General features: G+C 35.6%; 1 protein-coding gene across 1 annotated transcript in view; it reads right to left on the bottom strand.

Annotated features, from left to right (window-relative positions):
- Positions 1–3,913: 3,913 nt before the first annotated feature.
- Positions 3,914–20,801, bottom strand: part of TXNL1 (thioredoxin like 1) — a 33,760-nt gene continuing 16,872 nt past the window's right edge. Inside the window, exons 4-8 of the mRNA XM_047086304.1 lie at positions 18,138–18,260; positions 15,423–15,492; positions 13,858–14,030; positions 10,323–10,427; positions 3,914–4,148 (exon numbers count right to left, since the gene is read on the bottom strand). Coding sequence (XP_046942260.1) covers positions 4,119–4,148; positions 10,323–10,427; positions 13,858–14,030; positions 15,423–15,492; positions 18,138–18,260 — 501 coding nt within the window. The 3' untranslated portion in view covers positions 3,914–4,118. The remainder of the gene's footprint in view (positions 4,149–10,322; positions 10,428–13,857; positions 14,031–15,422; positions 15,493–18,137; positions 18,261–20,801) is intronic.

Below are 20,801 nucleotides of genomic sequence, written 5' to 3'. Positions count from 1 at the left end.
TTCGACTGAGCCTCCTAGATAAGCAGAAGTTCATCAGGTGGACCAGTTAGGTCAGAGAAAGGCATTAGATATCAAGGTACATTCTCATAACTGCTAGTGCCGTGCAGCAGATGGAAATGAAGAGGTGAGGTAGAAGGCTGAGAGATCACATTATGAAGATCTCAAAAAGGAAAGGTAACTAGCAGCCATATGGAGGACACCTTACAGAGGCCAGCTCAGAGGCCAGGAAACAATTAGGAGGCCTCTGCATTATGCCTCCCAAGAAATGACAGCCTTTACAAAGTCGTGGCAGTGAGACAGGACAGTTGGGTACAGAAGGAACACTCACCCTCGCTGGAGATACAAAGTAACACGCATCTCATCTTCATAGCCCACCTAAGAAGTAATGTTCCCACTTTTACACAGGAGGACCTGAAACTCCTAGTATGTTACATGTTCAAGGTGACACAGCTCACATGTAGGGGAGGCAGAGATTCAAACTCCAAGGATCCTGTTCCAAAGTAGCATAACGGGCCAGTAGCTCAAATGCATGTCCAAGCATAAATCAACAAATCACATTTTCACAACTAGTTCTCTATTCAACCTACCAGATTTAATTCCTAAATAAACTTCCTCTTCCCACAGAGAAGCATAGCAAGTGTAGAGGAAGGAAATACACTAGCAAGCCTAGGGTTACGTATCATAAGATTTTGGTATTATGTATGGTATCTATAATTTTAGTAGTATATCCAAATTCTAAAGTTATTTTATGGATACAATTTAGTTACACATTCTCCCAACTAGTAATTTTGCATGGGTCACAAGGTTTAAAGGTAACTTATTCACCTGTAAAATCTCCACTCGGCCCACTTACAGTGCTGAGCATGTAGAAAACAAAGTATTGATCTAAAAATAAAACAAAGCGAAAATGTTTAAAATGACATCAATACTCTTCCTTAAGCAATATAGGCTTAAATGGGGAATAAAAGATTCAGTATTTTAAAATTCATTTGCCTAACAAACATGCTATATGTATGTTATAGAACATACATGTAGGAAAACTTTGAGAACTGCAGAACACCTCTAGTAACGGTGTTAAAAGCCAAGTGAAAGCAATGTTCCTTCAAGGTTTCCCTTTACTGTTCAGTGAGTGGATTTCTTATTGTTACTTTTCATTCAAAAAAAATTATCTAAGGTTAGAAAAGACCAATTCCATATATATAATACACACAAAACCCAATATACCAATTTGAAGCCTATAAATGTTAATACAAGCAACAGGGAAGCCCTAAAGTTCTTTCATTTTCTTAACGCTTACAAAGGAGATGGTTCCAACTGCCTAACTTACTCCAGTGCTTTCTTATTTCAGAATTAAAGATTTATTTTAGACATTAAGAGGAACATGAGAAGATCTGCTGAACCATTTTAGGTAAAAAAGCCTCCTACCCTCCATCTCAGGTATATTAACAGCAGCCATAGGGGCGCCTGGGTGGCTCAGTCGGTTGAGCGGCCGACTTTGGCTCAGGTCATGATCTCACAGTTCGTGAGTTCAAGCCCCGTGTCAGGCTTTGTGCTGACAGCTCGGAGCCTGGAGCTGCTTCAGATTCTGTGTCTCCCTCTCTCTCTAGTGCCCCCTCCCCCCGTTTGCGTGCTCTTTCAAAAATGAATAAATGTTAAAAAAGAATTTTTAAATAGCAGCCATAAATAAAGTGCTGAGGCCAAATGTGCAATACTAGCACCCCTGTGAACACTGCCAAAACTACAGTATAGATCCTCGAGTCTTGAGACAAAGATGGAAGACAGGTTTCAATTCACCTGTCAACTCCTACAGATTAAGAAGCTACCTCCAGTACAATGAGACTGGGGGATGCTTTGGCCAAAATAGATCATAAAAGTCCGCCATGGGCACAAGAGTAGGTTACCCTTGATCTCAGCCTTATGCTGCAAGACTCTGTACTCAAAATATTTTTGTTTCTATTATGGATTATTTCATTATTGTTTCAAATCAGATGATGCATCCTGATGTGCAATATAATATGCAAAATCAAGGGAAAAATTTTTTGGGGTGTTTTTGTTTTTTCTGCTATGTCTGACAAAACAAATAATAGACCCAATATTAGGGGCGCCTGAGTGGCTCATTTGGTTAAGTGTCTGACTTCGGCTCAGGTCATGATCTCACAGTTCGTGGTTCAAGCCCTGCATCGGACTCTGTGCTGACAGCGCAGAGTGTCCTTGGGATTCTCTCTCTCTCTGCCCCTCCCCCACTCAGGCATTCTCTCTGAAAACAGGTAAATCTTTAAAAAAAAATAATAAACCTAATATTAGTTTTCTAGAAAACACTATCTCAGGGATGGTTTGGGTTAAAATAACTAGCATTACATTTTTCAAATGCTCCTTTTATTCATCTGCAAAATTCAGTGTATATATATGTAATATATATGTATATACGTGTGTGTATACACACACACACACATACTGTTTTAGGAGAAAATAGCATTTCAGCTTGGTGATTTAAGTAATGTCAACTACGTATGTTTATTTGTAAAACTTCCCATAGTGAAATGTTATAGTTACCTACAAACATTCATTTTTCACTATTTACAATTTGAATAATCATGGAATGTTTGTATAATGCAACCAGTTGTTATAGAAGAATCACACAAACAATGTAAATCTGATCCCAATCCTTTACAAATATGAAATTACTTTCACTGGTTTTCAAACTGTCAAGTATAAACAGGATGATGAGGTCAGCAATACTTAAGATGAGGCACTTTAACAATTACCCAAAAAAGTATACAAAATGTCAAACAAAACTTGTTCTTAATCGTATCTCTAATTTCAGACGTGATTAATCTGAGATGCTCTATATTAAGGAATGTTATAAACTTTTATTTCTTGCACTTTCCCTACTCAGCTCAAGGCAATGTAATAACTATGAATACATAAGATATATAGACATTACCACAGACCAGTTAATGTGCTTACATACAAAGGAACTAAACACTATCTAATGACACTGGGGTTTTAGAAAGTGACTGTTTTAACACAAAACTTCTGCATAATTTTTTCATAAACATGTATACATTGGTCTCCCAAAGGCAAAATGCTATCTCAACCATATTTCTAGACAAAAATGCCCTCAAAGGTATTAACTGAATCAAAATTAATAGTCTATGTACTCTTTTCAAACATTTGAATTTTTAATATTCAGAAGTTAAAATTAAAATTTCATTTTAAAAACAGAGAAATTAAAATATTAAATGTACCATACTTTCTAGATTAGTTTTATTACATAAAAAAAGTAGTAACATGTTTTGTTTTGCTAGCCTTTTGTGAAACACATTTCAAACATATTATTTGGCCAATTCACTTACAACCTTCAATCCCATTCTCTGTATATTAACACACTATCTTTTTTGTAGTTAATAAATACTTGATTAAAAATATTAATTCCTGTTGCTGCATGAACTCACAGTACTGTATTTTCCCCCATGGTCAGATTTCAACATACCTCTATTAGTAAAGAAAATGGCTGACTCAAATTTTTAAAGGTCATCCAGAAGGGATTAAAATCTGTGGTCCCATTAACAGTTTTAGGTGAGAACAGTTAAATCTCATTAAACTTATTTCTAGTAGGTTATACCTTGAGCAATTTCTATGGCTCAGATACCCAAATGTTTAATAAACATGAGTTAGTACTCATTTTACCATACTTAGCTGTTCTAAGTCCATTTATCAAAATCACTTGCTGTGTGTGTACATGAGCACACATGTACTCCTTAATTCCCTAATAAAACAGTCTTGCTCCCCTATAGAAAGAAACTAGCTTTGAATCAATATACTAGCAGACACGTAAGTCCCTTCTAAAATCAGAAGTGTGCCAATTTTCAAATAAATGAAAAGAGAAAATACTTATTTAAAATGACAAAAATTAAGCTTGGCAAAAGTAGTGACTTTTATTTACAACTCCATGTATCAAGATTACAATAAAAACACTAGTGATACCATCCGAACAAAAGCAATGATTTATTGGTAATGGCAATGAAGGGAATATTGACAGTCTCTGGCGAGAATCAAGCAATTATCCAGGAGCTGTAGATCTGATTGCAATATGCTCTTCCAGTGTCTTTTGTACCTTAGTGGCTTTCTCCTTTTTTGCCAACTACCTAGAAAAACAAAAATAACTTTACATGTACATCTTATTCATTTAGAAGTATGTGTTATTTTCAAAATATTACTAACAGGTAATCATCTTTAAAACCTGGTATTAATTTTTGTCCCTCCATTTTATTTTGGCATGCAGTGTATTTTCATTGTTTGAAGCACACTGTGACCATCCCTTTCCTCCCAGCCTCAAGGAATTAAAAATAAAACACATGCAGGCTATTTTGGTTTCCCACACTGTTTAAAGGAAAAGTAATGCAATTTTTCAAAACAAGGTTGACAGTTTAGAGAAGTTAATAAAAGGATGATGCTTTATGAGTGAACTATATTTGGCAACCTATTTTTAGGCAATTAGAAATCAAATGTCGATCGCAAAATACTCTAGAATTAAGAGTATGCTAAACTTATGTCTAAATGCCCAAGATGACAGGTTTCTAGACTTTCTCTCAATATGTAGATTTGCAATGAAAACAGATTAAAAATGGCTAGTTTTGCCTAGTTTCTATTTTTAAAAAAACCCTGGCTGCCACAAATGTACTATAAAAAACATAAAGAATAAATCTTGTTTCTGTCAATTATTAGGAAAATTCTCTACTGGAGGGCCTACTTGCTACAAATGTGGAAGCATAAAAATGTAAGAATAAACTAGGTTTCTACCAACAGTGCTAGCAAACAAAACCTCTGTGGGAAAGTTCTACAAGTAAGTTCTAAGCAAATAATTTACTTAAAACCTGAAATTTATCATTAGATAATGTATTCTCATAGCAGAAACGCCACTGAAGAAATGCAATTGCAAGCTATTGAGTATATATTTGTATACAAGATTTCTATGTACATTTATAAGTGTAATTTTCATATTTTAAATTGATTCTGTTCCAAACGGTAGTCTGAATCAAGCAAAATTCATAAAGGTCTTCTGTACATGCCTGGTCTAAAATGGAACATGGCTGGGTCAATGTCATTCATGAGAGAAGATTATAAAAACCCACTTCATTCTCAATCATATGATGTTAAACATGCTCTTTTCCTGACCTTGAAGAAAACCACTTTTATTACTTTAAAAGATCTCCTCTCTGATCTACAAAAACCATATGTTAGCCTAAAAAGCCATAAAAATGCTAAAGAGACAGTCTCGTAAAAGTATGTGGATAAGAGTAAAAAAAAATCAGGGCCAAGGGGAGCCTTCTTAAGAAAGAAGGGGAGCTGGCACTATCTGTATCACAAATGAATTTAAGCATATAAACACTGAAAGCATTATTGATCATCATTATCACTGGGGAACACACAAAACACAGAGCTATTAGATTAAGCAAAAGAAAACAAAAACAACTAATATTAAAAATTAAAATTTTAGCAGATGTGATACAGTGGAAGACACAAATCTGCATACTGTTTCACAGGTTGATAACTCTCAACTTGCCAATGTGTATTCTCTGTAAAAAAGAAGAAATTCAGCATTCCAATATGGATTTTCTCACCCCAAAACATAAAGAAGCTCTTTTATTCATTTTTAAGTGTTTATATTACACCTCAAACAATAGTCTAGGTACATCAAAATTAGGTGTCGAAAATATTTATTCAGTAAAGAGTCCATTGATCTTCTACGTGAATAGTTTAACCCAGCCTAACATTCAGTCCGTCTTTCAACGCCTTGAGCTCACTTGGGTTGGCAAAGCAGAGAACGTGCCCATAATTACCCAGCAAAAAGCCTTTGGGGCTACAGTTCCATTGGGTAAAGACAAGCAACCTATTATACTAATCAATATATTACGCTAGTACTAGTATAAAAGAAACATATGAAACTATTCTTATTTGATTTTCAAAATGATTCTACAGTTCCCAAAAAATAAAATTTAAACCTTAGATTGGATTAAAAAAACCAACTACTAGTTAAGTCTGAAAGCATTACTAACAACATTTTATTGCAATATTATTTCTCAAAATGTAGTACAAAAATGAAATATGAGACAGGAGAAAGTAAAAAAAGTAAAAGTCAGGGGAGCAACATGGTATAATAACGAAATTAAAGCACCTAGTTGCAAGCCCAAAATAAAAACCAAAACAGAAGGCCAACAGAGCATGCCTAGAATAAGACTTGAAGAAAGAGATGGTTGAGGAAATCTAGGTAACAAGAAGGCTGATCCAGATGATGGAAGCTGTAGAAATCTTGCACCAACAATGGCGAGAACATGGGAAGGGTGAGAGCAGACAGGTGCTATATGGATGAGCAGAGAAGCAAGGAGGGGAGTAGGGTGAGATAAGGTCAATCTTTATATTACTTCATTTTTAAAAATCTTCTGTTTTTAGTTCATTTGAGTTGCATTAAAAAAGCTGAAAAATAAACAGACAGAAATGTTACAAAAATAGCTGATACGGTGAATGGCCAGTTTAGAAGTCTATTTTTATTACAGTGATAGAAAACCTTCTCTGCTTTTCACATGCACCTCATTCCCTAAGAAGCAGAAGCCCCTTCAATTTTGCTCATTTTGTCCGCTTATATGTTATTACTTTTGTATTAAAATAAAGCAATCCATGTATAGAGCATAGTTTAGTAAAGAAAGTATCTACTTCCAATTAAGATGGCAAGCTTTTCATGCTGCAACACAAAAAGTCCATTTACAACAACAAATAGCCCAAGTGTATATTATAATGTGTGTACAATGCCTATAATAGCCAAAAACAGACAAGTGGGAGATGTGTGCTAGTCTGCAATATCCTACAAGTATAACCTTTAAAGTTGTAATAACATGCAAGGTGGTCTAAGATTTCTATCCAACATCCAAGATTCATCAGTATTACCTTAGCTTCTGTCATCTTAGGGACATAAGGAGAAGATCAATGACACTCTGAAAACTAAAATTATCTAGAAACAACTCACACAACATAAAAATGTAAACTGAAAATGCAAAACAATTCTATTTTATCATTCTTTAAACCATTTTATGTAGCTCTTTTCACTACACAAAGTATCAAAACGTTCCTCTCTGTGCTGATAAAAATACATGCCAAATCTATTTTGAAATTTTAAATTCTAATTACTATATGTAATCCCTTTGAAATTCAGACTGCCTAAACAAAGTCCTGCACCTTTCCATTTTCATGCCCAAATTCTTATTTTCCATTCTCCCTGGAGTGCCCACTGCTATCTTTTCCTCTATCCATATCTACTCCCAGTTTAGTTCAAGACCCTCTTCCTCCACAAAACATTCTCATTCCTTTCCTAGACATTTCTTGGGAAAGAGGAAGTATCACTGGGCTAGGAAAGTATGAGAATATTCTGTACAGGAAGAGACTTGAACTTAAGCTTTGATTTTGATTAACTTTTCAAATGTTTGTGCATTCTCCTTTAAGAATATAAACTCGCTATGACAGGGACTATGATCACACGTGGAGTAGTACTACATGGACCACAAGTACTATACCATGTATCTACCATTTCCTTTTCTAGAAACAAAAGTCACTTGCAATTTTTAGTAAGCGACTCATCAAGACAAAATCTAAAATGGCCAAATTTTATTGCAATTTTCCTACATTGATATTGTCCTAGCATCATGCCAAAAGCACTGAAATATTAGCTTACTTTTGAGGAACAATTCAATGAATGACACAAGTCTCATTCAGAAACTATTAAAAGGAAATGTAATGTAATATTAACATACATAAATAAGAAAATCGTTCAACCAATTCAAATTTATCAAACATTAAAAGCAAGGGACAAACACCAAGAAAGGAGTCCATGACAGTATTAAATTATTCTCGAAGCAGTTCTCAGTGCAATCTAGGCTGATGGTCCCCGAGACCCTTCCAGGAAGTGTTCAAAGTCAAAACTATTTTCAAAATAATGCTAAATTGTTATTTGCCTTCTTAACTCTCATTGTGTTACAAGTATACAATGGAGTTTTCCAGAGGCTACAAGACCTGTCATGGCAAACCTGACTAAATGGAGAAATAGGCAGAGAATGAGAGGGGTCTATGCAGCCAGATGATAAAAAATTTGTAAAGCAGAAAACAATGCTCTTCTTGCTAAATTGGTTTTTATTTTGGAAAATATGTAACTTAAAAATATTATATGTGTTAACACATAATGAGTTTATTATTTATAAATAAATAATTTTTAAATTTCTCAGTTTGTTTCTTAAAGGGTAAATATTAGATAGATATAGCCTACATTAACAAAAGCTCTTTCTGGTCCTCAATAATACTTACTAGTGTAAAAGGGTCCTGACACCAAAAAGTTTGAGAACTACCGCTCTACAGTAACGTTAAATAAGGCTATAAGGTATTTAGCTAAATGAACACATAGCCAAATTACGTAACAAACACAAATACTCTCAAGCAAGAAAAAGCTAACACTTTGCTATCCTAAAGACAGTCCAAAACATGTAGTCTGGTAAGTCAAAAGAGAGAGAGAGAGAGGAACCAGGCTAGAAGGCATAGGAGAGGGAGGATATTAGGAAAGGGAGGATGTTAAAACCAAACAAGTGGAGGCAGATTCTTAGATGGACAACTATTAATGCACATTAGAAAACTTGACTGAAGGGCAGGCTGGTAAGAAGATGGTCAAGATGGAGCAGTGGTTACTTACAGAAAAAAATAGAAATCAAATAGCATGAGCTGAGGTGAAAAGCAGGGAACCTGAACTGAATTAATGGTATGAGGAAATAATATGGCTTAGAGTAGATCTTACGAAGGAATTAAGCTAAAAACAAACTATGCAAGGCAGTTAAAGCCAAATCCAATGGCATTTAATCCAAACAGGCAAAGTAACAAAGCAGGCAGCCAAAATGTCTTTGGTGCTCACACATTTTCCCAGTACAGCATATCTCATATCATAAAAATGTAGATGTTTAATCTCTGCTTCTTCTGACCTGTCATTACACATATGTCAAACATCTGACATGACAAGTCTAAGTACATAATTGTCCTACAGCTCCCAAAAGTTAATTATGTTAGAAGACAGGAAGATACAGTAGTCGAAAATGACCAGTTAAAAGATCTATGGTCAAGGTTATCAATTTTGTAAAAACAGCATACAATTTTATAAGCTTATCCACAATTACGCAGTTTCATGAATTTTTCTGTAACTGAATTAAAATTAGATCTGTAGATCCCATCAAAAAGAATAAGAGTTTTCAGGGTGCCCCGTGGCTTCAAGTCCCCAAACAGGAGTTGAAATCGTTCAGCAGAATACCTCTTCCTCCAGGCACTGGCAGCCCTGGGGAAACCTCCTGTCATATAATGACCTCCTTACACTCACTTCCCATTCTAGACGGCTGCCAAGGATCCATCGGAAACACAGTGATACCTCCATGTCCTGTGCTGCTGCACTTAATCTGTGTACTGCTACTGGGTTCTGTTCTGATCAAGCTCTCGGTGGCACTGCCCTGATCTGTGGTTGTAAGATCTTAGGAGTCACCCTAAGGAAGCAAGTAGCAGCAGTTCCACGAATGTACAAAATGTTCTCATTCCTAAGAGTCCCATACATGTTACAAATTCTTTGCAAACCTTAGGACTGCGTTCACAAAATAAAACAAAAACATACACACATACATACATATACAATCTGCCTGTTCACTGAAAATTTATTTGCTTATGCAACGTGGTCTTCAGCACACAGGTTTAAAAGCATCCCAGTGTAGTAAAACTTTTTGATCAAAATTATTCACGTGATTTTAAATGTTTTCATCAGAAACTATATAATCAAAATCTTAATATCAGCAAAATTCTTAAAAATTCACTTATAATAATGATTTTAACTTACTCCTATTTTGACATTTTTCCTAACCACTTTCTATAACCAAACATTTATTTAGTTTGGTTTAGGTTTAAATTAATTTCCTTTTATTTATCTTTTACTTCATTACAGTTAGGGATCTTAATATGAAGTATGGCTGATACACGATGTTATATTAGATTCAACAGTTCTGTACATTATGCTATGTTCAGGAGATATTTTCACCCTCTTATTTGGATACCATTTACTAATACATACTGTACCAGTAGGACTTAATTTTATTAGAAATATCCTTTAGTTAGATATCAAAAATGTGATTAGGAGAACCTACTGTTCTAGTTTAACCCCATATATCATGACATGGTATGATTTTGATCTTAATGAAATTATTTCTTTAAAATTATATTTTTACTTTCCCTAAATACCAATTAAATAAACTTACTCGTTTGAAGTCATTCATATTTGTTGCCTGGACTGGTGTACCAATAAAAGTAAAATATGAAATTCTTGTTGTTTCCTCTTCACCTTGATTGGACTGAACAAATATCTACCCCCAACCAAAAAAAAAAAAAAAAAAAAAGATTTTTTATATTAATGATTGTAATCCTTTTTTCATATACATGCTTTAAATTTAACTGGTTTTGTTAGATTATTAATAAAAATTCCTCCCACTCTTGGAAGAACTAATCCAAACTACACTTAGACTACTACTCCTATGGGACTATGAATTCCACTGTTTGCCCTGCTAGCCTCACCTTCTCCAGGATGTCACAGCAAGACACCTACATATAGAAGTTCCTGATAAGTTAGTGTCATGGTGTGGAGGAGTCACACTTAAACTCTTTAGAGAATGTTCAAAGAGTATGAAATTCATTACAGAGGACAGACTGCTGTTGAAATTTTATGAAAATTAGTTTCTGACTGAGGAAAGTCTCTGCAGCTATTTTCTGATACTCATCCATTCATTCTATTTCCTAAAATATTAAAAGAAAAAATATTGGAAATCTGCTCCTAAAATTACACTATATTATAGCCTGCATATTTTATTAAGCTTGACTCTTTACATTTTTTAATTAATTTATTTGAGAGAGAGAGAGAGCGAGAGAGAGAGCAAGGGAGGGGCAGAGAGAGAGGGAAATCCCAAGCAGGCTCCGTGCTGTCAGCACAGAGCCTGACACGGGGCTCAAACTCACGAATCGTGAGATCATGACATGGGCCAAAATCCAGAGTTGGCTGCTTAACCAACTGAGCCACCAGGCACCCCGACTCTTTATACTTTATATTTAAAAACTCCCTTCAGCATGATAGTAGACAGCAGCTTTACTCACAGATCCTTTTTCAACTTTTTCAATATATTGGATTTTCTTTGTGTGTGTGTGTGTGTTTGAATGGCTAAGCTGGAGTTAATTTTGTCTTTTTTTTTCTAAATATAACTTATTGTCAAGTTATCTAACATACAGTGTACACCGTGTGCTCTTTGTTTCAGGAATAGATTCCCATGATTCATTGCTTACATACAACACCAGTGCTCATCCCAATAAGTGCCCTCCCTCAATGCCCATCACTGCCACTCATTTTCCCCTCTCTCCTCACCACCCCCATCAACCCTCAGTCTGTTCTCCATATTTAAGAGTTTTTTATTTGCCTCCCTCTGTTTGAAATTATTTTCTCCCCTTCCTTTCCCCATGGTCTTCTGTTAAGTTTCTCAAATTCCACATGAGTGAAAACATGATAACTTTCTCTGACGTATTTCACTTAGCATAATACCCTCCAGTTCCATCCACGTTGTTGCAAATGAAGATTTCATTCTTTCTCATTGCCAAGTAGTATTTTTTTTAAAAAACACATTACTCTAGATGCTGTCTACTTAAGAATATTGCCTCTCTAGGTGCACCTAGGTGGCTCAGTCAATTTAGCATCCGACTCTTGATTTCGGCTCATCGTGACCTCACGGTTCATGGAGACTGAGCCCCGTGTCGGTCTCTGTGCTAACAGCACAGAGCCTGCTTAGGATTCTCTCCCCACCCCCCTTTCTGCCCTTCCCCTGCTCACACACAGGTGTGGGTTCTCTCTCTATATAATAATAAATAAATAAATAAATAAATAAATAAATAAATAAATAAATAAAACATTAAAAAAAGGAAAAGAATTTTGCCTCTCTTGATTTAGACAACATATTTCTTTCATTCTCTGATGCAATTAATCAGTTTTTGGTATTTATAGGCAAGCAGAGATTCATCTCAAACCAAGCTTATCAATTAAAAATTCCAAGACTATAGGGGCGCCTGGGTGGCTCAGTTGGTTGAGCATCTGACTTTGACTCAGGTCATGAGCTCAACTGAATGAGTTTGAGCCCCACATCAGGCTCTGTGCTGTCTGTGCAGAGCCTGCTTCGAGTCCTCTGTCGCCCTCTCTCTGCCCTTCCCCCACTTGTGTTCTCTCTCAAAAACAAATAAATGTTTAAAAAAAAAATCCCGGGGCGCCTGGGTGGCTCAGTCGGTTAAGCGTCCGACTTCGGCTCAGGTCATGATCTCGCAGTCCGTGAGTTCAAGCCCCGCATCAGGCTCTGTGCTGACTGCTCAGAGCCTGGAGCCTGTTTCAGATTCTGTGTCTCCCTCTCTCTCTGACCCTCCCCCATTCATGCTCTGTCTCTCTCTGTCTCAAAAATAAATAAACATTAAAAAAAAAAAAAAATTAAAAAAAAAAATCCCAAGACTATAATAGGTAAACTATTAAACCAGCTCTCCATTTACTTGTAATGCTCTTTGAATCTTATAAGGCACAACAGTTCATATTCACTGCTTTTAAAACTCATCTTACTTTAGCCTTTCCAATCAAAACTGTCATTTTGATTTCAATTTCATCACCAAAAAACTGATAGGCATGTCTGATTGAGATAGGACACAGTACATAAAGACTTGAGCCTATCACAAGATAACTATGTGTAGCGATTCTCAATGACAGAGATTAGGTCGGGATGTTTGGGTTGAAAGGGCTTTTCCAATAAACAAATGCCTCCCTTCTATCACTAAATAAAGCAACAGGTACTGTATTAATGGTACAAACGTAGGTCAGGAAAATATCTGATAACCAATATTCTAGTTTAATATAATCATTTTCTTTAATTTCATTTGGATAAAATATTCCAAATATTGAAATCTCAATGATAATCCTTCCTTCATCTTACTACTAAGAACATTCTGTGAAAGTCCAGTGAAAACCTCCTAAAATGAACACATTATAGCATTCTTCTAATTTACAAAAACCAGAATCATTTCATTAAATCAAGAAAATTACATTAATTTGGCCCGACTTGCTCTCAGTGACTCTGTGCTGGTTCCCACTGTTTTTATAGGGATTCATTCCACTATTCTCCTTTAACCCTCCTACTCCCTGCTCTGAAAGACTGGGCTGGGAGGGAGAAGGAGGTGGTTGGGAGAACATATGCTGGGTTTCGTTACAATAATTCACAAAGGCAATTAATAACTGCTAAGAAGCAGTTGACTTAATGTAAATTAAGGTAATGTAAAAGTATCTTTTTAAAAAATCATCTGTATTGAGATCATGACCACTACACTATTAAAAACTGTATGTTCTAGAAAAGTAAATTGGATTTTACAACTGAATCATCACTCATTACCAGGTATGAAAGATTATGTACAAATATCTTCAGTTTAAGTCTAAATGGTCTATAACAAACTTTTAACAAGAACTGCCAAATATACAAAGTAACTGACATATTCACAAATTAAAAAAAAAAAAAAATCAACCTGTCCTTCCTTTTCAGAACACACAGATAAATTAAAAGAAGAAAATTTAATTAGCTCATTATATTACTCATTTCAAATTTTTTCACTCATTTCAAATCAAGAGGACAAAAAACTACCTTAAAGGATCATTTAGAATCACCCAGGATAGTGAAGATAGCATGAACTGTCACCCAAACACCCATTAAATATAGTTAAAATACTACTTACAGTTACACTGTTAACATTCTGAAATTTAACGTAACGAAGTGGGACAATACCATCTTCTTTAATATCATCCTCTGTTAGTTCCAGAGCTTGAGTTGGTTCACTTCTTTCTGCTTCTTCAAAATCCATAGATCGGGGTAGATTGATAAAAATTTTTACATATTTAGGACCCTGACCTATAAAATGGTAGAATAAAATTAAATGTAAAACCAAACTTGCAATACTTTCTTCGTTTCACCATTACGTTCAGTCTATACAACCAGATACACATTCAAATATAAGCACATACCTACATGCATCTTCAGGAATTTTAAGAAATTCTGAGTATTTTCACAGACATTCTTTTTTTTTTTTTTTTTAAAATAGACACTTACTAGTGTATTCTTGGCCTGCTAGCCTTATACTAAGAACTGAGAATATTAGATTAAAACACACATGCACATATGCATACACATATACATTCACAGACTTCTTGACCTCAACTATAAAAGACACTCTGTAATAATGCAACACTACTAATGAGGAGACGCAGGGAAGGCAGTAAGAGTCTGACAATGCACGCAGGTTAACAAAAAGTTTCATAAAAGGAATTAACATTTGAGCTGGGTCTTGCAGTTGCCAACAATTGGTACATTTGTTATTTAGGAGAAGAGCATTACCAGTGACAACATTTAGCTAAAAGGAAATTAATTCTACAAATTGCCAAATTTCATCTTAGGGATTAAGATGTGCTAAGTGGTTAGATCACATTTAAATAGGATGTCTTAGTCCCTTTAACCTCAGGGTATAATCCAAAACTCATTACTTCGTGGCTAGTTAAGGAATCTTAACATATTCATATTGCTTACTCATCTCTATAGCAACTGCTTTCACAAATACTGAGTATTTCCAGAAGATATAATTTTATTAATGAAAAATACTAATACATAATCATTTAAAATAACAAATGAGAAGGGAATGCTATCTGATAAACAGGGTGCCTACTGTTTCTCACAATTAAAAAGAAAACAGAAAAAAAGTCCTAGTCCCCAAGACTCCCCTCCCCAAAAAATCAATTAAGAACAGGAAAAAGAAGAAGCATAAATAAGGAAAATTCTTCATTTAATAAAAAAAGAAATGCCAAGTCTGTAAAATCATGTTTACAGTATCATAATATATAAAGAAGATGAAACTACTAATAGGTCACAAACAGGAAGATACAGAACCTTAGTTTTATCATCTGTAATAGGAGGAATGTGAAATAAATTTCTCCCAGTTGTGATCCCGAAAAATGGCTACTTCGAAACTGGAGTTTCAGAACAAGAATTGGAAGAGTTCCTTTGTTTTCAGATTAAGAGGGGAACTTAAATTCTAAAATAAAAAATTTTAGAAATAAGGTAAAATTTGTCATTTCATCAGTTCCTAATAATCTTACCTTATTTGCACATTCATTTGTCCCCTTGCTTTGTTCCAGAAACAATTTCACTCTTTCCCAACACAAGGAATATCTACCTCTATTATTTCATTAGTTTTAAAAATGCGCTGACAGATCCACAGAGCAGAAAGTTAAAGGGCTACCCACTACTCACCATTATCTGGCCCTTGAAATTTCATTGAATAAAGCTTAACAGGTTGATTAAATGCCACAGTAATGAGAAGCTGTGAAGAAAATAACAAGTTTTATTTTAAAAGGGCTCTTGAACACCTTGAATATACACAACAGCTAAGTAGAGTTAAAATGATTAATTCAAAGGCAGAAAATATTTAACTCATTTCACAAAACCAATGTAGTATTAAAAAATCAGTAAATTGAAAGTAATTTAATTAGACTGACATTTGAGAAATACAATCATCTATTATTCACATAAGGGAATGATGACAAAATTTAAAGGAATAAACTAAACTAAAAACATGCGAGATCCTTGCTGGCTCAGCGGATCATGTGATTCTTGATTTACGGGTTGTGAGTTCGAGCCCCACCTTGGGTGTAGAGCCTATAAAAAAGGAGGGGGTGGGTAATGCCTAAGATCCTAACGTCTTGTAACCTGTAAACTGGCAAGCATCTTGCCTTCCAAAAAATTAAACAAAATCCCCAAAGTAAAATAAAATTAAACTATATATTTTAGAATATAAGCTGAACATTTTGTAGGATGGTTTTTCAAGCATGTACCCACATCATCTGATAATATGAAGACACTGCACAGATTATGTGAAGAAACTAGCTCTCAAATGCACTGTACATGATCCAAAACTCAGAAGAATAAGACTTTTAATAGCTCTATGGTAACCTCCAAACCTCCATCCTAAACTTAATCTGGCTAACTGAATCTAGAAGGCCACATAAGGGAACCGGGATAGGAAACATATCAGGATGCCGATCTCTAAGAAACCATGAGTCACTTGCTCAGTCTTCTTTCCAGCTAAAATTGTGTATGATGTACATATCTCTGCTTCTACCCTAGGAGGAAGATTTTCCTGGCAGGAAGATTTCAGGGAAGCTGTGGTCAGTTCTGCTGATATGCATCATCACATTATATTCAGGGCACCATTTACAAGGAACACAATAGTGAACAATATTCTTAAAGCTGTTCAGTAAGGCAGCTGTAGTGGGAGGCAAGATTGAATTTGGATTTATGATTTCAGGATCATTGTGGTCTGTGTGCCTAAGAGAACACCCAGACCATTTCCTCTGGTTATATAAATACTTTTTATACTTGACCTGTAATAGTGTGTCAAATAATAAACATGACATATTTAGAGACTTGAACCACAGGTGAGGAGGAGATGAGAATGGAAAGCTAGAAACAGATTAAGAATCTTGAATCTCTTCCTGAAAACTGTGAAGAATCATGTAAATCTTTTGAGAAAGAGTGGCATGATCAGATTTCTATTTTAGAAGAATAACTTTTGGGGATTCCTGCATGGCTCAGCCAGTTAAGAGTCTGACTCTAATAATTTTTTTTATGTTTATTTATTTTTGGGAGACAGAGAGACAGAGTGGGGGAGGGGCACAGAGAGGGGGAGACACAGAATCTGAAGCAGGCTCCAGTCTCTGAGCTGTCAGCACAGAGCCCGAAGCTTGACTCAAACCCACAAAGCACGGGATCAGGACCTGGGCCAAAGTCACTCAACTGACTGAGCCACCCACATGCCCCAAGAGTCTGACTCTTGATTTTTCAGCTCAGGTATTAATCTCAGGGTTGTGAGTTCAAGCCCTGCGTTGGGCTCAACACTGGATGTGAAGCCTACTTTAAAAAAAAAGAAGAAGAACTTTTGTGAACATGTAGAAGATGAACTGGAATGGGGGACAAAGCAGAGACAACAGATTAGAAAGTAAATTAAGGGAGTGCCTGCGTGAGTCAGCCAGTTAAGCGTCTGATTCTTGATTTTGGCTGAAGTCATGATTTCACAGTTCATGGGATCGAGCCCCGTGTCGGGCTCTGCACTGACAGCATGGAGCCCGCTTGGGATTCTCCCTCCTTTCTCTCCCTTTCTCTCTCTCTCTGCCCCTGCCCCACTCGTGCATGAGTGCTTTCTCAAAACAAATGAACATTAAAAAAGGAAAGAAAATTAAGGAAAGTAACAGTCAGGATGAAGGTAATGATGGCTTGATCAAGGCAGGACTACACTACTTCCTCTGTGATGACAATGCAGGGAAGTATAGGGAAGTACGATACAGGTTTACAGCTGGGAATGAGGACCGGACATATAGGGAGTACTCATCTAATTATTCTCTATTTCTCAGATACAGACTCATCTGGGTGGGTAAAAAATAGGGAAGACAGGGGGCGCCTGGGTGGCTCAGTCGGTTGGGTGTCCGACTTCGGCTCAGGTCATGATCTCACGGTCCGTGAGTTCGAGCCCCGCGTCGGGCTCTGTGCTGACAGCTCAGAGCCTGGAGCCTGTTTCAGATTCTGTGTCTCCCTCTTTCTCTGACCCTCCCCCATTCATGTTCTCTCTCTGTCTCAAAAATAAATAAATGTAAAAAAAAAAAAAAATAGGGAAGACAGAACAGAGAATAGAATGAACAAAAGGATTTAAGAACGGTCAAAGCTCAGCTCAACTCAACTCAGCAGCCGGGCCAATCCAAGAATTCTAAGATTCTGTATAATGACCTCGGCAGCTTATACAGAGTAAGGAGGTGGGTCTATATCGCCAAAGAAACTGAAACTTAAAAAAAGGAAAGGAAGTGGTCATCTGGGAAGGAGAAACATAAAACCATGAGATGGAAACATGATAAAGAACCCAGAGCAGGCATAAACACTGATGATCCCTATAAGCTTTAACTGGGAAGTATCAATTACCTGTTCATCACAATCAGATTCCAAGAAGGTCATATCTTTTCGTAAACAGTTGTCAAATCCATGCTCATCACTTTCGTTAAGACATTCACAGCCAGCTTTGTTAATAAAAGGCATTAAATCCATCTGAAAAAATTAAATCAAGACTTTAGGCAAAGGATTTCGATTTGGTTTAACAATCTTCATCAGAAACGTAAATACATGATTTTCTCTAGGTTAGACAACTTTAAAAAAACCTCTCTTTTAAGATAGCTACTAAAACTTTTATAATAAGGCTTTCATTTGAATTTCTGACTGAGACCTATCACTATGAAAGCCAAATCTAGGCTTTGTCCACTTGACAAAGTATCAAAAACCTAGTCTTTAACACTAAGATTATAAAATGTTGACATTTTTTGCTAACAGTATTTTGCAGTGGAAAATATACAAATTAAAACATCTGTTAAGATCCAAAGGAAGCCTACCTCCCTCCTCTAGTGGTCATGTGCTCTTTAAACCTACATCCAGGGTGGGAGGGAGGGGAGGGTGGGTGATGGGTATTGAGGAGGGCACCTTTTGGGATGAGCACTGGGTGTTGTATGGAAACCAATTTGTCAATAAATTTCATATATATAAAAAAAAAAAAAACCTACATCCATAAAGAGTTTACATTTGAGATGAATAACAAATAAGGATTAAAACGTTTTTTATTATGGAAAATTTCAAACATGTATAAATAGAATACTACAGTGAACCTCAGGTAGTCAGTCTTTAATAATCCCAGCTACAATAATCAGCTCATGGCCACTCTTGTTTCACCTTTCCCCTGCAAGCAGTCCCTACCCTCCTGTTTTCAAATACATCTTAGACATTTCTTCATTTCATTCATGAACATTTCAGTGTGTTCATGAGCATTTCTGAGAGATAAGGGCTCTTTAAAAAAAATTCTCAATATTATTATCACAACTAAAACAATGAGTAATACTTTAGTTATCAGCAAATATCTGTGTCCAAATTTCTTGGTCTTATAAATGTTTTACAGTTGAACTGTTAGACTCAAAACAGGACTCCAAATAAAGTATGCCATATTTGGTTAATGTCTCCCAACTCCTTTAATCTATGGTCATCTAGTGCCTATGGATTTCTAATATTTTGGATTTTGCTGATCACTTCCCTGTGGTATTTAACATCTTTCTGTCTCCTGTGTATGTGTTGGTTAATACTTCCAACACACGGCCAGAGCAGTGACTGTGGGCATCCTTGCATGGTCTCTGACTTTAGCAGGAGTGCCTCTAATGCTCTCTCATTTAGATTTTACGGACGGTTTTAAAAATAAATGGGTACTGAATTCTGTCAAATGCCTTTTCTCCGTATTAGGAGATTATAACTTTTCTCCTTTAGATTGCTGGATTTTTTTTTACTAATATTTTAAGAGTTTTACAGTTGGTCCTAATTGGAACTGGTCAGTGGTTTTTTTGTTTTTGTTTTGTTTTGATGCACATTTTGTCAGATTCTGGGATCAAGGTCATATTTACTTCAAAAAGAAATTTAGAAAGTTTTCTCTCTTTTTATATGGTCTTAAGTAGTTTGGAATAACACTAGACTATCTGATCTTAAGATCTGGTAGAATATCCCTGTGAAGTCATCTTGCGCTTTATGGTACAGGTCTTCGACTATTTTCTCTACTTCCTCTATGGTGACTGGTCTATTTAGGAGTTCTGCTTCTAGTGGAGTTGATTTTGATAAACTATTTTTCTAGAAAAACATCCATTTAATCTACTAAACAAGGACTAGTTTTAAGTTTACCAAGTATTTTAGATTATCAGTTAATTGCATATTCACCTTTCTATCATAAAGAGTATTATATTTTGTATACAGAGAATACTAATACATGTATGTATCATTCTAAAGAAAACTTTTTTACATGTCAAATAATTAGCAACATAATTATCAATAATTATTAGAATAGATCCTTAATTATTCATGGAGGGGCCTAAATGCTTTTAAAGCCAAAATGCTATTTTGAATTATATTAAATGTTATATTGCATTAGATGTTGAACATATTATTCAGGGTATCATACCATAGCCAATTTAAAAACAGTGGGGGTTGGTGTGCTGGCACTATAAAGCAAAGTTCTACTACTACAGAATCACTTTGAACTTTAAGAACATTTCCCTTGAAAGGACAGTTCTAACAAAATCTTTAAACACTTATGTCTTCCATCCTACCAAGATGCCTCTTCAATGCTGTATCTAGACTATGATCCCAGGCATGAAGACAACACTGAAATCATGCTTGCAATATCTTAATGATGAAAAATAAATAGGTGATTTACCTGAAGTTGTTTTTGTATTTATTTATCGTGGGGCACACAAAACAAGTTATCACACTCAAACAGTTGCATTAAAGTGCTTTGCTACACAACACTGTCTAGGACAAATTGGCATTATATCTGACTTAACTGCAAATTGACACATTCCAGAAATACGCAATTGGAAATAAATATCACTACCTATGTAATCAACTTGCCAATGAGGAAAGAATAATGAGAAAACAATCAGACAAATCCAGATTGTGGGACAGTCTATAAGACAGATGGTCTCAACCTACGGTGTACAATAAGATAGCCATTAGCCACATGTGATAATTTAAAATTAAATTAATTAAAAGCAGATAAAACTCAAA

Source organism: Lynx rufus, unplaced genomic scaffold (assembly GCF_022079265.1).
Source record: "Lynx rufus isolate CCGP_SWC_20201006 ecotype Redwood Valley unplaced genomic scaffold, mLynRuf1.p SCAF_20, whole genome shotgun sequence".
In the NCBI taxonomy this organism is placed as follows: Eukaryota; Metazoa; Chordata; class Mammalia; order Carnivora; family Felidae; genus Lynx; species Lynx rufus.
Note: the sequence above shows the minus strand (reverse complement) of the source record. Positions and strands in the feature narration are given on the sequence as shown.